This window comes from Acanthamoeba castellanii, assembly GCF_000313135.1.
Source record: "Acanthamoeba castellanii str. Neff unplaced genomic scaffold scf7180000084615, whole genome shotgun sequence".
NCBI classification, from domain to species: Eukaryota; Discosea; order Longamoebia; family Acanthamoebidae; genus Acanthamoeba; species Acanthamoeba castellanii.
In genome coordinates this window covers 90,709-106,460 of record NW_004457394.1, presented here as the reverse complement: position 1 = coordinate 106,460, position 15,752 = coordinate 90,709, and the positions used below count along the sequence as shown (strand labels likewise).

Here is a 15,752-nt window from a genome sequence, read left to right as displayed (position 1 = left end):
CCCAGTTAGACCAACCACACACCGAGCCAAGATTAGCTCGCCAGATCGGCCTTCCCGACGAGGAATTTCAACTTAACAGCGAGCCATTTGGCTGCTTGCTCAGTTGGTTGGTGGGTTGTTAGTTGAGTGCGAGCACCTTGGAACGGATGACGGACCAGATCCCGCCGGTCACTCGATTCGTCACTGGCAAGGACGATGCCCAGCCCATCGTCGTCGAGTGGTACGTTGTGCTACCCTCCCCACCGCCCCCCGGATTGATTGATGCAATCATCATCGCCACCGTCGCCATCGGGGTGATGCCGAGCCATCATCCCACCACCCTCGGCACACGATTTACATGTGGCATCCACCAAACCACGACCCCCAATCCATGGCTGATGCAATCGATTTGATTTATTGGACGCGGTGATGTACATGATTGATTTCATGATATTGGGGGATGGCATCGCTATCTGCGCGATGGCCATCATGGCATCCGCGGGGCACGCATAGCAGACACCAGATACCAGATGAAGGTGGTGTACTTACTCGATTTCTTATTTTCCTCTTTTCTTCTCCGGTTCGGGTGGTGATGGTGATGGCATCATCGTCCAGGCTCAGGGCCAGCTATGCGCGGCGTCCAGATGGCTCGGTGTCCAAGGCCGCGGTATACCACGAGTACGCTGCCTTCTGCGAGCAGCGCGCGCTCGAGATGGCCAACCGGAGCGTGTTCGGCAAGCTGGTCAAGCGCACTTTTCCCTTCGTGGGATCGCGTCGGCTGGGCAAGCGCTCCGAGAACTCGATGCACTACACCCACATCGCTCCGATCTTCTTTCCCTCATCCGCCTCTCCCTCTTTCGCTTTGCCCTCCGCCACCCCTCTGCCCGCAGCTCGTAGAGCATCGGCCCCGACCTCGCAGTCATCGATGTCATCGCCATCGATCTCCACCTCCTTCGCCGCATCATCGTCGAGCGGCGGACCCCGCGGCAGCGGGCGAGTGCCACCGCCGCCAGCAACATCTTCCATGTCGATGTCCCCTCGTTCCTGCCCTCCGGCCGACCATGACCGCGACCCAGCCGGGTGGGTAAAAATGGGTCACCAAACGCCGCAACGCCGATGGAGCGAGGCGGATTCAGCGCCGCAACGCCCAGACCGGCTGCACACGGCCAGCTGGCATCTTCGCTACACTCCCTCTTCTTCTCCTTCTTCTGCCACCCCCGTTCTGCCTGAGTACTGCGTGAGTGTGAGCTGCGAGGGAACAACGGAGTGCTCGTCGCCTGGACTCGACCGGAGTCGGCCACAGGCTACCATGACACCACCAGAAAGGACACAAAACAGGACCTTTGTAGGCGGAGAGCACCTTTTTTAAGTCAATAAGTTCTCACTTACAAGGTCGGATATCATTAACCCACCTGAGCACAGAGGCTGAAGTGCCCGGCATCTTATGGATCGCACAGGTGTCCCAACCTTCGGTCCAAGTTTGGGCAGGGATGGCCATATCGCATCCGTGCTAGACACACCGTGCTCCCACGCAACCGGACGTGTTACTGCGCGGAGTTACTGTAGAGTAACCATAAGAAAGACTTTCCAACCGCCACGCGGGCCAAATTCGGGTGCGGCTTGAAAAAAAATAGCGAATTTTGGTCGTTGTGACGGGGTTCGAACCAGAGAGGTCCCCCCGAATGTTGGGAATGTATGGAATTTTAGTATTTCTGTGCTGACTTTGAAAAGCGAGCAGTTTTTATTGCGAGATCCCAATCTCCCACTGTCGACGCACACAAGTCGGGCCAATCAGAGGCGAAAAGACTCGCAGAAAAATCGCACCTTTCCAACCGCCAAAGAAGACTTCTGGCCAGCAGACCAGCATCACAACCTACAACAACCAAGCAACAAGCAACAACCCAACCAACCTGCGGTAATCTACACCGATAGCATCAAGAGGTAATAATTCACCTCTGCCGATTTCACCAAACATCACGCTCTCCACAATTCCTCGAATGAGCTGGGCTAATAGTTGATCATTCAACAGAAGCTCGATAATGGCCTCAGACAAGATGATGAACGGGCGACGACAGCAGCCAAACGACTCCCCTTCCCCAACCTCTTCGCCCATCTTCGTGTAACTGAACGAGCCCGTCCCCTCCCTGCCCCACCACACGACACGACGCGACCCCGACACAGGACAAGCCTCAGACGGTAGTCATCTCGATCCGATTGGAGGTCCTCGATCTCGGGTCATCCCAGATTTCAGCCGTTCGCGCGTTTGATAGGAGAGGGCTGATCGCAAGGTTCGCCTTGAGCAGACAGTCTCGTCGATCACCTAACCGCCTCTACTGCTACACCGCGTCGAGAAGTCCCCTGCCATCTCTCCCTTTCGTCTCGCGCTACAGATCAGCAGCTCTGTTTCGCGTCTCCAGTCCCTACTCCCGGCATATACGCACGCGAAGCATCCCGCGTCCATCCGCAGCTCGACTCCATCCAACGGCCTGGCCAGATTTTCAGCAGATACGTATCGATCACACGTCCGCGATTCTCAGAGCAGCTCGGTCCGTGTTCCGTACATTCCCATCTAGGCCCATCGACCCCGGCTCGCGATCTCCAGGTTGGCATCTTTCGAAGGCTCCAGCGTCCATGGACTCGCATCGGGTTCCCATCCATTCCCATCCGTTCGGTTCTCCACGCCATCGTTCCCCCTCTTCGCAGCATCTCTAGGTCCCGCGCAGTCACTCCCTCCCGAACGCGACATCGTGTTCAAGCCACCTCGCCTCAGCGGGTCCCGCCAGCGTGCCAGCTCCTTTATCTCGCACGTTCCCTTCACCGACCCACCATCGCTCCGCTCGCTCGTTCCCTTTCCTTCGGCTCCGCGCACTCCTAGGGTTTCGCTCGCACCGCTCTTGGGGACCACCACCGTGCACCACTCTCGCCCCCCGTTCACCCGACCACGTCCGTCTCGCGGCCCAATTCGCACGCCCCACCACCCCTTTGCGCATCCTCCCCTCGATCGAGACGCGAGTTAGAGATTAGAGAAGGCCTTGGATTGGAGGGAGAGAAGAGTGTGGCGCAAGCAATTCTACCGGTTCGGGTCTGGGGGTGTAGGCCAAATAGGACATCCTAGACGCGATCGATCGGACTCGACCATGGGCGACAGCGAAAGGTACACCTTTCCTCCCTCTTTGCCTTCAGCTGAGCCGTTCTTAACCATCCACTTCACGTTGTGCAGAAATAGAAAGAGAGACCACCGCCCCGTTGGACAACGCACACTCCATCCTTCTCCTACTCTCCCTTTCGCTTCCCTTTTCTCTCCTCTTTTCCTTCTCATCCTCCGTTCCGTCTTCTCCTCGTTTCTTCTTCTCCCTCTTCGTCCTTCAGTCAGCAACGCGCAGAAACTCTTCAGCTATCCCCGAGCCGCACTTAGCGCGCCTTCGAGATCTCGCGATCCCATACGCTACCCAATCTCTATTCGAATATCACCTCTCCTTCTCTTCCGCCCCCCCACATTGCTTCACGCGATCGTTTCGTCGTCGTGCGACATAGCTAGCTATCAATCACAGCTGAACTCGCGTTTCCGAATCTGCGCTTCGAGTCGAGCAGCTTACAGTCGACCCCATTACCATCCCTACGTCATCCCCCGCTCGTTATTTTCCCATCTCATCTATCGATCCCACTCTTCTATATCTTCCGCATACCAGTTATTATCCGTTGATGCACGACCGTCATCTATATATCCATTCTTCCACGTCTCGTTCGCCACCTCCGCCATTACGTCTCCTTCTTCTTCTTCCGCTCTTCGCTCTTCCTCCTCTACTCCTTCGTCGCCACACGTCCACCCCCCGTGCTCGTTCCTCCCGTTCGTATTCAGATCTCTCGGACTGGTCACCGTCGTCGTTCCTTCGACCGAACCCACCCAACGGTGCTCGTACGGCGCCTCCAAATCCTCGAGGCTCGTCGTCGCGCTGTCTTTCGCCGGCGATCGATCTTTTCGTCTCTCCCCTCGTGTGTGGGCTCTTCTTCGACCTCTCTCGGCGCGCCTCTGTTCGGTCGTCGTCTGCAGGTCAAGATGGTTCATCTCCCCTCTCTCGTGTTTTCGTTTTGCGCGCGCCTGACACACCCAATTCGTTTTGGTTGGTCAGTTCATTCATTCCTGCGGTGTGCATGATGGCGCTTATAATTTATTATTATCATTTTTTGTCATTAGTGTCACCACACATAACGCGCGTGATCTTTGTGTATCACTGCATATTATCGCCGTCTCTCTCTGGCTCTCTCTTGGTGCTCGCGTGCTACTGCCTCTGCTGCTCGACTGCTACTGGTCGCCACCGGCCGTTGTACTTCCTCCTCTCTCTTCTCTGCCCTATCTCCTCTTTCTCTCTTCTTTCTCTCGGTCATGGAGGTGATGCCCCATAACGCCTTGCGCTTTCCCCCGAGTTTGGTGGATTCGCAATTGAGACCATTCACGGCCCCCTGATGTGTGGCGCCTCTGCTCACGAGTGATGCATTCCAATGCTGACGTGTTGGTCCGGCCTGATTCATGACCTCTCCCTCTCTCTCTCTCTCTCTCTCTCTTCCATTCTTTTCTTCTCTCTTCGCGACTCGCTTCACTTGCGTGTGTGCGCGTGTGGGGACCACCACCATCAGGTGGGCGTGCACCTCCTCGCGGACCAGACTCTTGGCCGCGCACCCGGCTCAGGACAAGCTGCGCCCGCAACTCGTCGCAACAATAAACGCCAATTTCCTTCAATTTCCAGTACCATTTTCTCTTTTCCCATTGGGGCACAAAAAGTAATGTTGTGGAAAAAAATAATAATAAAAAGACAAAAAGAGGAACGCAACACATTGAACGGCCATGGAGGATGAGGATGAGTTTCTCTTTGAGGTTCCGTCCACCTTAGCTTGCATGAGTGATTGTTGTTCTTTTTGCTGCCACATGCTCGCGATTTTGAGATTGAACGCCCCCCCCGGATTCTCTTTTTTTCCTCATCCAATCTTCCCTCCTCTGCACAGGCCCTCCTTCAAGAACATAAAACACAACAGGAGTTCAAATCCTTGCCCTCCAGGTATATGCCTGCCGCTCCTCCTTCTTTCATCGCCGCATCTGCTTACACGTCGGATCGATGCAAACATGCAGGATCGTGGTTGTGGAAGGGCTGAAGGCGGCGACTGCCCACCTCGACCGACGGCCGGCCGATTCGAGCAGCAGCCGCGAAGAGAGCAGCACCAGCACCAGTGGCAGCCGACGCGAGGGCAGCCGCAGCGGCAGGAGATCGGGAGGCAGCGCGAGTACCGGTGACGTCGACATGCGCGAGCTCCACGACAGCCTCATCAAGCTCTTCTCCCCCTTTGGCAGCGTCACCTACGTCAACGAGCACCTCTTCGCCGCCGAAGGTAACCCCACCCACGCACCCAATCTCACGCACGCTTGTGGCCTTACGACTCTCGTCCCCACAGATGCGCTCTTCGTGTTCTTCACCCACATACGCGATGCGCAAGAGGCCAAGGAGGAGGTGGAGAAGGACCTCCGTAAGCACCTCCGGTACGAACACGGCACACGACCAACGACCAACGACACGACCAACGACACGACACGACCAACGACACGACACGACCAACGACACGACACGACCAACGACACGACACGACACACGTCGCTAACCGCCGCACCAGGCCGGTGATCAACACGCTCGGACCCCACGTGGAGAAGGGCGAGCCCGACTGGAGCGCCGTCAAGATCCGCTACGAGGAGCCCAAGACCCTCGCTCTGCCCGTCACCGCCGGTACACCACCCCGCTCCTCTCCCACCCGCCCGCCCAACCCAGAAAGCTAAAACCTAACCTTTTCCTGTCGACACACGCAGGGCACAAGTCGAGCCGCCATCTGTGGGTGGGGTCGATCGACGACACGGTGGTGACGTCGGCCACGCTCGAGGCCGTGTTCGGCGCCTTCGGCACCCTCACGGACCGCCCGCACATCAACGTCGGCCGCCAGCAGGGCTTTGTCGACTTCCAGGTGGGACTCACCTTCTCGCACGTCAGCTGAACGGGTTGCAACTGCGTTGTGGAGTGCTTACGTCGTTTTCTGGCGTGTGTGTGTGTCGTGGTGTGTGTCGTGTGTGTGGTATGTGTGTGTCGTGTGTGGTGTAACAAAACGTGCAATAGACGGTGTACGAGGCGGTGGACGCGCTGACACACATGAACGGGGTCTTCCTCGGCTGCCTGCCGCTGGAGATCCGTTTCGGCCGACAGGAGTTCGGCAAGGTGCTCTGGATCGGTGGTCTCGACGACACCATGACCGAGAGGTAACCTCCCACGTCTCCGTTGTGTCTCGCCCCCAGTAGCTGACACGACACTACACGACACGACACGACACGACACGACCAACGACACGACACGACAGGCGATTGTGGCAGGCGTGCTACGACTGGGGCATGGTGAAGTCGGTCGCCATTCACGCGTCGAAGCAGTGCGCCTCGATCACCTTCTCGGCGCCCGAGGAGGCCCAGCTGGCGCTCGACATGATGCAGGGCGTCCGCATCGGCAGCTGTACCCACCCCTCCCCTCACTGGCCCTGCTTCCGTCTGCCACGGCCCTCAAGCGTGTCGTGTGTGTGTGCGCAGGTAAGCTCAAGGTGGACTACTTCCGCACGGCGCGCACCTTCCCCGGGCCTGAGTTCTCGTCGCCCACAGTGCCGCCGCCCTTCTCGCCCACACTCCGCAGCGGCAGCAAGGGCCGCGGCTCCGTCCCGCCGACTTCGCCTCCGCCGCCGTCGCAGCCCGTCGGTGCTCCGCCCGCGTCCGCCGCCTCCTCGGCCGCTGCCGACCGAGACAAGGACCAGCGCGAACGCGAGCGCGATACCACAAAGGAGAGGGAGAGGGAGCGAGAAAGGGAGCTGGCGGCGCGCGGCAGCGGAGCGCCGCCCAAGCGCCACCCACCGCCCGCCACAGCAACGGCGCCGGCGCCGGCTGCGCCAGTGCCGACTGTGTCTTCATCAACGTCGGCGTCAGCAGTGTCGACACCTGTCGCTGCGGAGTTGCCGGCGGGGACGCCCTCCGTGTCAACAGGGACACCGCCGCTGCCCTCCAACCTGGCCCTCTCCTCGGCGCGTCCGCAGAAGCGCAAGGCCGCCGCCGACGACCGTCTGCCCGGCGCCTCGTCTGCGTCAGCCGGCGCGCAGGTCGCGGAGGCCTCCGATGCCGGCGCCCATCATCACCGAAGGAAGCGCGAGAAGCTCGACGTCGTCGATACGTCGACTACGCCCGCGCCGGCCAAGGCGGTGCCCGCGGCTCCGGCCGGCAAGGACCTCAGCCCCTCGACCACCTCCATGCCCACCGCAACCATGCCCTCGCCTCCTCCTCCTTCTGCCTCGGCCGTGCCACCCGTTTCGTCGTCATCTTCGTCGTCATCGCTCGCTTCTTCGTCTCCCTCTTCTTCTTCGTCGTCTTCGGACCGACGACGCGAAGGCACGCCGCCACATCGCTACTTTGTGCCGTCGCCCGAGGAGTGGTACATCCCGGGCTCGAGCAAGCGTGGCGACACTGAACGCGGCGGTGGCGGCGGCGGCGGCCTGAGCGTAAGTGGCGGCCGAGGGGAGCCCTCGTCGTCGTCGTCGGCCTGGAATCCGCCTCCGCGCGAGCGTGAGCCGCTGCCGCCGCCCCCGCTGGCTGGCGGCGGTCGCATGGCGCCTCTTAAGAGCCGCAGCGCCGAGTGGAGCGACGCCGGCGGCCGAGGCCGCGAGTGGAGCGACGTGGCGCCGGCGCCGCTGCCTCCGCCGCGAGGAGGACCACGAGACTGGGATCGCGGCGGCGGCGTCTCGCGCGAGTGGACCGACCGCGGCGGCGGCATCGGCATCAGCGGCGGCAGCGGCCGAGACGGCGGGCGTGGTGGCATCCCTCCGCCTCACGCCTACCCGCCCTTCTCACCTCCGCCCTTCAAACCTCGGTATTCACTTCTTCCCGCGCGTTTGCGGTGGCGCCTGTGTCGTGTGCGTCGTGTGCGGTGGTGCGTGTGCTGCCCGGCTAACCCTGACGCAGGGGCCGGCTGCCGGGGCACAGGCGGGGTCCGAAGGGCTACCCGCAGGAGTGGGAACCCCACGACGTGCGCTCGTTCGAGGCGCTGCCCCCCTACGACGCCGCCGACTTCCATCCGCTTGACTACGAAGGCACCGCCCCCGACCCCCGGTGGCGTGTGTGTGTGGTGTGTGTGGTGTGTGTGGTGTGTGTGGTGTGTGTGGTGTGTGTCATGTGTGGAATGTGTAATTGGCGGAGAGGTGACGTTGCGTGTACACTTGGGCTTGGGCGGGGCCTGCTAGGCGGGCGTCTGCCGGGTCACAGGATGGCGCCGAAGGCCTACCACGAGTGGGAGTACGAGTCCCGGTTCGAGACTGGTCCGCCGCCTCTCTACGAGCCCGACTACCGTCCCGACTACGATGGTACACACCCGATGCCACACGACACGCACGACACACACGACACAGCACATGGAAGAGGATCTGGGGTGGTGACGCGCCATGATGCGGTAGTGGAGGTGTCCCATGAACCTGGGCATTCCACGGCTACTGATGGTCCGTTGTTGTATGGGCTCCCACAGGCCAGCTGCACGAGGGCGACAGGCGATACGAGCGCGGGAGGCACGAGCGGGATCGGGAGAGGGACCGCGACGCGCGCGACCGCGACCGCGACGTGGGGCCGCCGCCCTACCACCCGGCCGACCTGCCCCCGCCCCGCGCCGGCTCCCCCTACTGACAGCTCACCCTGCTTCACTGCAATTGAAATTGGCGAATTTATTTCCTGAGATCCGTTTCCAAACTGTTTCAAATGGACCAACCACCCAAGCAATACCTAAAGTACAAACAGATTTCCTTATCCATACGAAGGGCGAAGGGCGGAGGAGCTGAAGGCGGACCAAGACGGGCTCTTTGCAGCGCTGCGTGAAGAGAGAAGAAGAGGTCTCATCTCATGACGTGGTTCACTTGGGTGCTCATCTTTCTGGCCATTGGCCTGGGCTTTGCCAGCGTCCAAACGGAGCTGGTCTCCTGTGGCGACTTCAGCTGTACCACCGGATGGACCATTGGTGACCCCGTCAACACCGTCATCGCTTCGGGGCAGCTCGTTTCCGGTTCCAGCGGCGTCAACACCACTTCCCAGCTCATCGACACTGAGATCGGCGTGACCTACAGCTTCTCGTTCGATTTGTGGAACGACGCCTCTGGCGAGTGGCTGCGCGTCCTGTGGGACACCACCGAGCTGCTGGCCCTCACCACGGAAACAATCACGAACCCGGTGAGGTACACCTACACAGTCACGGCCGCCTCCGCGTCCACGGGGCTCTACTTCGAGGCCCAGAACGACAACGGCTACTGGTACATCGACAACGTGTCGGTGACCCAGCTCCTCCCGTCTGCTTCGCCGTCGACCACTCCGTCGGCCTCGCCCTCGGCCACTCCGTCGACCACGTCCTCGCCGTCGAATTCGCCCACGCCCTCCAACTCGCCGTCGAATTCGCCCACGCCCTCCATCTCGCCGTCGAATTCGCCCACGCCCTCCAACTCGCCGTCGAATTCGCCCACGCCCTCCAACACGCCGTCGAATTCGGCCACGCCCTCCATCTCGCCGTCGAATTCGGCCACGCCCTCCAACACGCCGACGAATTCGCCCACGCCCTCCAACACGCCGACGAATTCGCCCTCCCCATCGCCGTCGCCCGCCGTCAACTACGGCGAGCTGGTCGTGTGCGGCGACTTCACCTGCTCCACCCAGTGGGTCTTTGCCTCGGGCACTGGGTCCTTCTCCTCCATAAATGCGCAGCGATTCAGGTCCGGTCCCACCGGCAGTGCCAAGACCAGCTACCAGCTCATCCCCACCCAGATCGGCGTTACCTACGTCGTCTCATTCGATTTGTGGAACGATGGCGTAGGCCAATTGATGCGCGTCCGGTGGGACAACACCGCGCTGCTGACCCTCACCTCCGAACTCATCCCCAGCCCCGTGCGGTACTCGTTCCTGGTGGTCGCCACGTCCACCTCGACCACGGGGCTCTACTTCGACACCCATCATGAATGCTGCTGGTGGTACATCGACAACGTGTCGGTCCGCGCCTTGATGCCCTCGCCTACGAGCTCGCCCACGCCGTCTTCAACGCCCTCCAACTCGCCCACACCGTCGTCCACGCCCTCCAACTCGCCCTCGCCGTCGTCGACGCCCTCCAACTCACCCACGCCGTCCTCGACGCCCTCCAACTCGCCCACGCCGTCCTCGACACCCTCCAGTTCGCCCTCGTCCTCTCCATCGGGCACGCCCTCGCCCTCGAGCTCTGCTTCGCCCAGCAGCTCGTCGTCGCCAACCAGTTCGCCATCAGCTTCAGCCTCGGCCACCATCACGCCCTCTAGCTCGCCATCGTCGACCAGTTCGCCATCGCCGACCAGTTCGCCATCGGCTTCAGCCTCTGCCACCAGCTCGCCGACCAGTTCTCCATCGGCCTCGGCCTCAGCCACCATCACGCCCTCTAGCTCGCCATCGCCGACCAGTTCGCCATCGGCTTCAGCCTCTGCCACCAGCTCGCCGACCAGTTCGCCATCGGCTTCAGCCTCTGCCACCGGCTCGCCGACCAGTTCGCCATCGGCCTCGGCCTCAGCCTCCAGCTCGCCCTCCAGCTCGCCGTCGAGCTCGCCGTCACCGACCAGTTCGCCATCGGCCTCGGCCTCGCCCTCCAGCTCGCCCTCCAGCTCGCCGTCGCCCTCAGCATCGGCCTCGCAGTCGGCCCCGCCCAGGCCCAGGCGCTATGGAGCGCCTCACCGCCACCTTCACCATGAAGAGGACACCACACGCCCCTGAAGAACCCGTAACTTGGGTGCCTTTGTTGTACCTCAAAATAAGGACAGCCAGAATATTCCTAGGAATGACAGTCTGCAAGAATGGTGCTGTACACCACATGCCACAGCATGACAGGGAAAGTGCTGTGGTGTGTGTGTGTGTGTGTGTGTAAGCATGAGTGTGTGAGTGTGTGTGTGTGTGTGTGCACTGGTGATGTTGCATTAACACTTGGCTTTCTGATTGGTGCTGAATGGAACCCAAAGACTGCCAACAATGGACCACATTCCTTCAAGGAACCTGAAGGCCCAGGAACAGCACTGAAACTCCAATAGAGGTGTGGTCAGGGTGCAGGAGAATGTCTTTGCCTATTTCAAGAAGTTCTCCTGCCTTCACTGTCATCAAGGTTAGAGAAATGGATGGAAAACAGACTTGGAAAAAAAAATAGAAAGATAAACAGTTAACAGTTTCGCTCTTATCCACCGAGTGGTGATTATTCCTATTGGCTGCTTCTCTCTGCCGGGCGCACAGAGAAGCACATACACCCCCTCCCAAGTCTAGAGTAACAACTTTTTTGTTCGATCTTCTTCCTCCATTACACGTACGTGCCCCCCCTTTGCTCTCGCCGTATCATGATAATATTCTTATATATCAAGATTGAATTCAAAAAAATTCTTTATGTAGAGAACCAGTAGGATGGGTATCGACGTGTTCATGTTCTGCCCCACCTGCTGTGCCTTCCTGCCGCTGAGCTGGAGGGACCCGGGGCTCACGGATTGCGACGTGGAGGGCGAGCAGGACTGGGGCGACGGCGCCTTCTCGGTCTCGGCCGAGGACGTGGTCGCTCACTTCCTCACCCACACTGACTTCTTCCCGCCCGCGCCCACATCGCCCTACGAAGAGGGCCTCCGCCGCCTCGTGCAGCAGTTCACCATCGACCACGCGCACGAAGAAGGTGGCCACCGCGCGACACGACACACACACGACACACACATGACATGACACACACGCATATGTTTGACACTATATGTCTATTTGTCTGTGCAATCGTGAAATGTTGGCTCCACATGTGATGCAGGCAAGGTCTTTTTCACCAGCAGCTATGGCATCTACATGTGGGAGCCCGGCGAGGACTACCAGCAGGCCGACTGGTGGCGCTACGAGGCCGTCGTCGTCTCCGATCCCGAGCTTCCCAACGAGGTCTACACACGACACACACGACACGACACACACAACACACACGACACACACGACACGCGTAGGATGCTCACAGTGAAGCGAAAGCAGATGCCGGCGACGGCGTGGACCTTCCTGCCGTCGCACATCGTCAAGCACCTGGGCTACGCGTCGTTCGACGAGGCCCTGAACTACTTCCTCCACGAGCGGTCCATGGCGGCCCCGCGCGAGGCCCGCGAGCTGCCCTACTTCCGCCAGTTCTACGAGGCCGTGGTCCGCTGGCGCGCCGAGCCGGTGGCCGGCGGCCTGCGGCCCGCCGTGGCGCCGCCGCTGGTGAGCCTTGTGGACCACTGCGTCGAGGCCGTGCGCACCTGCAGGCCGGAGCAGCTGTCGGCCCTGAACGCCGCCGCGCAGCTGCCGGACCACCTCGCGCGCCGGATCTGGCACGCGCTGGCGCAGACGAGCGACGCCGAGATCGAGCGGCTGCCCGACCAGGACTTTGACTCGATCGCGCTGGCGCGCTACCTTAACCTGGCCCACATGTTCGCCCGCAGCCTGGCGCAGCTGGAGGTCACCCCCACCGTGCTCGACCTGCTCTGCAACGACGAGGTGCTCAACACGCTCATCATCCGCATGGTCGCGCGGCCCGACTGCGCGCTCGACCAGGCGCTCGAGGTCTCGCTGGCCGGCAACGACTGGGAGCAGGACTCGACCGAGTCGACCTGGGCGCCCAGCCTGTGCGCGCTGCGCAGCCTCACGATGGTGCTGGTGCGCTGCCTGCGGCCCCAGATGACCCGCTGGCGCCTGGTCGGCTGCGGGGCGCTGACCGACGACTTTTTGCTGCCGCTCGCGGCCATCGACGCCGGCCCGTTCTGGGAGGACCTGATCGACCCCGACGGCGAAGACCCGCGGGCGGGCGGCCTGCGGCGGGCGCGGCTGAACCCGGAGGATCAGGCCCTGGTCAAGGCGCTGGTTAAGGAGGCGGCTGACGTCATCGATCTGAACGGCCCCTACGCGCTCGAGGAGCTGGACGTGTCGGACTGCCACCGCCTGACTGACGCCGCGACGCACCACCTCCACCGCCTCTTCCCGCGGCTCGCGCACCTGCACCTGAACGACCTCACATTCCTGCCATTCCAGTCGGTGCCCAGCACTGCGGCGCTGCGCCTAGAGTGCCTGGTGGAGCTCAACATGGCCGCGGCCTACTACGAGCACCCGCAGAAGCGGGACGAAGCCTACTTCGCGCGGCTGGCCGCGATCTGCCCGCGGCTCGAGGCGCTGAACGTGGCCTTCTGGGACCTCACCGACGCCGATCTGGCCCAGATCGCCGCCCACTTCCCGCGCCTCTGGCGGCTCAACGTCATCCGCTCGCCCCGGCTCACCACCCAAGCCGGCCTCGCCGCGCTCGCCGCCCTGGGTCTGGACGAGGTCAACGTGGGCGGCTGCACCGGGCTGACGGCCCTGACCGGCCTCGAGGCCGTGCGCTGCGTCAAGGCCGTCGGCGCGACCGGTCTGGGCAAAGCGCCCCTCTTCGCACCGGCGGCGACGGAGGTGGCGGTGGCGGAGCTGGACCTGACGGGGGTCAGGGACCTGAACGAGGCTGGGTTCCTGGAGGTCTTGGCCCGGGCGACGGCGCTGCAGCGGATCAACGTCAACCAGTGCTTCTGCGTGGCCAAGGAGACGCTCGTCCAGGCGGACAAGGACCACCCGCACCTCCACATTGTCAGCGGCGGCTCCTATTGAGCTCCTACACTGTTGTTGGCCCACCAGGCCCTCTCTGTGGCTCCACCATGTTGCTCTCCACCACAACACAACTCATTGAAACCAACTCTTTGTTTTCTTCTCCAATTAAATTGTAAACTCCCGTGATCGTATGAGCGATCAGCTATCAGTCCAGAGGGAAGGCCGTGGACCACGCCTTGGGGCACTTGATGGCCTGGCCTGGCGAGAGCCTGTGCGTGTGGTGGTGAGATAAGACCACTTGAATGAATGTCAACGGTTCTAGAAAACGAAAGCGATAAAAGTGGTGCCCCACGTACGTCGTCTGCTTCTCGCCGGCGGGGCTGACCAGGTTGTTCCACAGCGCCACAGCCGCGGCCTGGTGCGCTTTCTCTGTGTTGGTGGTGATGGGCCTTAAGTAGTGGTCCGTGTCGTCACCTTTCTGGAGCTGGGGGGTGTACCGGAGAAGTGGAAGCAGTCGGGCGCCGCATAGGAAAAGTCGGGCTCGCCGTTGGGCAGCAGGGGCACGGAGGAGTCCAGGAGGAAGGGCTGCACCACCAGCGCAAAGTCCCGGCGGGTGCGGTACTTGGGCAGGCTCGCCACCCGCTGTACCTCGGCCCCGTAGGCCGCGTGCACCTGCGAGATGGCGGCACGCACCTCGTCGCTCACCGTGATGCATGGGCAGGCGTAGTAGTGGAACAGCCCGCACAGACCATCTGTGAACCCCCCCCAATTCTTATCAGGTGCGTGTGCGGTGGTGCGTGTGCGGTGTGTGCGGTGAGTGCGTGTGCGGTGGTGCAGGTGGGGCAAGACGTACAGCTCGAGTAGGCGTGGAGGATGACCGGGCTGGGGGCCGGGACGAGGTTGATGAAGAGGCGGGGCACCTGGTCGTACAGAAGATCGATGCTCTCCTCCAGCAGGCGGCCGAAGGTCTGCGGGCTGTTCGCCACCGGGTCGGCGCACAAATGGCACAGGTTGTTGCTGCCGATCATGATCGTCATCATCTTCCAATCGTTGGCAAAGCCGTAGTCGGTCGTGGTGGCGTTGAGCCGGGCCATGAACCCAACCACCTGATCCCTGAGGCCTGGATTACGTTTTTCGTTCTTATTAGCTCATCTTCTTTTACAAGATCGATCGCACCACAACAACAATGGAGGCACCCGCACCTTGGACGGAGGCTCCAGTGGCGGCGAGGTTGAGGTTGGCGTGTCGAACGTCACACGTGGAGGGACCTTCAACGTGCGGGTTGTACCGGCGCAGGATATTGCCCAGCGTCACTACTCGGTCCACGTCGCTGTCTCCGCCAACTGTTGACATGCAACATATTATATATATGATCAATAAAGGTAATATAATGTAATTACATTCCTGGTTACATATCAGGCAACAGGCGAGGCTGGGCCAGGCCAGGGTGGAGTGTACGAACTGGCGAAGGAGACCCCTCGATAGTCGTTGAAGAGGTCGTCGATGCTGGAGGACTTGGCGCCGAGTCCGGCGGTGAGGCTGTCGCCCAGGGCGGCCAGTACCTTGATGTCGGCGGGTCGCAGGAACTTGGCGCTGTGGGGCGGGAATCGGGCCGAGGCCGGGTACACGTCGCAGTCGAACACCGCCACGGGGCTCGCCAGCCGCGGCTTGGCTGCTTCCCCAACCGTTTACATTAAACGAAACGAAACGAGAAACGACACGAAACGTGAAACGAAACGTAACAAAAAAGGCAAAAGAGCCCGTACAGTCACGAGGAAGAAGGGACCCGTCGTCAACGGATTTGTGGTGTCGCTGGAGAAGATGCCCTCTGAGTTGTTGGACTCGGCGCTGAGCTGTTGGACGAAGGCGTCCACCTTGTCGGCGCTGAGTTGCGGGTAGACCTGGCCCACCTTGGCCCGGAGGTGATCTTCGTGCGACGAGCAGGCCACCAGGCAGACGAAGACAACAAGGACGACCAAGGAACTGTACAGGAGTCTCTTCGCCATCGTCGTCATTTTCTTCTTCGTCTTCTTCACCGTGAGGTCTTGTTGGCTTGAGGTGTACTAAAATACTGCTTTGTAAGACCTTTGTTGGTTAGCACACCCATTTTACTTTC

The 15,752-nt window shown here is 61.1% G+C and overlaps 4 protein-coding genes and 1 pseudogene across 4 annotated transcripts; 3 read left to right on the top strand and 2 right to left on the bottom strand.

Annotated features, from left to right (window-relative positions):
* Window positions 1-146: 146 nt before the first annotated feature.
* On the top strand, window positions 147-1,044 carry ACA1_078940 (uncharacterized protein; the record flags this gene model as incomplete). The annotated part of the gene is made up of 3 exons (XM_004337774.1): window positions 147-220; window positions 601-721; window positions 877-1,044. The coding sequence occupies 3 exons, from the start codon at window positions 147-149 to the stop codon at window positions 1,042-1,044; spliced, it is 363 nt and encodes a 120-aa protein (XP_004337822.1).
* A 4,046-nt stretch (window positions 1,045-5,090) lies between these two features.
* On the top strand, window positions 5,091-8,713 carry ACA1_078930 (RNA recognition motif domain containing protein; the record flags this gene model as incomplete). The annotated part of the gene is given in 11 exon segments (XM_004337773.1): window positions 5,091-5,361; window positions 5,425-5,509; window positions 5,641-5,750; window positions 5,831-5,982; window positions 6,132-6,271; window positions 6,370-6,499; window positions 6,514-6,568; window positions 6,590-7,910; window positions 8,003-8,149; window positions 8,303-8,400; window positions 8,559-8,713. The coding sequence occupies 11 exon segments, from the start codon at window positions 5,091-5,093 to the stop codon at window positions 8,711-8,713; spliced, it is 2,664 nt and encodes an 887-aa protein (XP_004337821.1).
* A 1,307-nt stretch (window positions 8,714-10,020) lies between these two features.
* On the bottom strand, window positions 10,021-11,179 carry ACA1_078920 (uncharacterized protein; the record flags this gene model as incomplete). Its single annotated transcript, XM_004337772.1, has 2 exons — window positions 10,021-10,746; window positions 11,078-11,179. The coding sequence occupies 2 exons, from the start codon at window positions 11,177-11,179 to the stop codon at window positions 10,021-10,023; spliced, it is 828 nt and encodes a 275-aa protein (XP_004337820.1).
* A 294-nt stretch (window positions 11,180-11,473) lies between these two features.
* Window positions 11,474-13,696, top strand: ACA1_078910 (uncharacterized protein; the record flags this gene model as incomplete). The annotated part of the gene is made up of 3 exons (XM_004337771.1): window positions 11,474-11,732; window positions 11,856-11,977; window positions 12,056-13,696. 3 exons carry the CDS (start codon window positions 11,474-11,476, stop codon window positions 13,694-13,696), a joined length of 2,022 nt encoding a protein of 673 aa, XP_004337819.1.
* Window positions 13,697-13,841: 145 nt separating this feature from the next.
* ACA1_078900 lies at window positions 13,842-15,651 on the bottom strand (annotated as a pseudogene).
* Window positions 15,652-15,752: the final 101 nt, after the last annotated feature.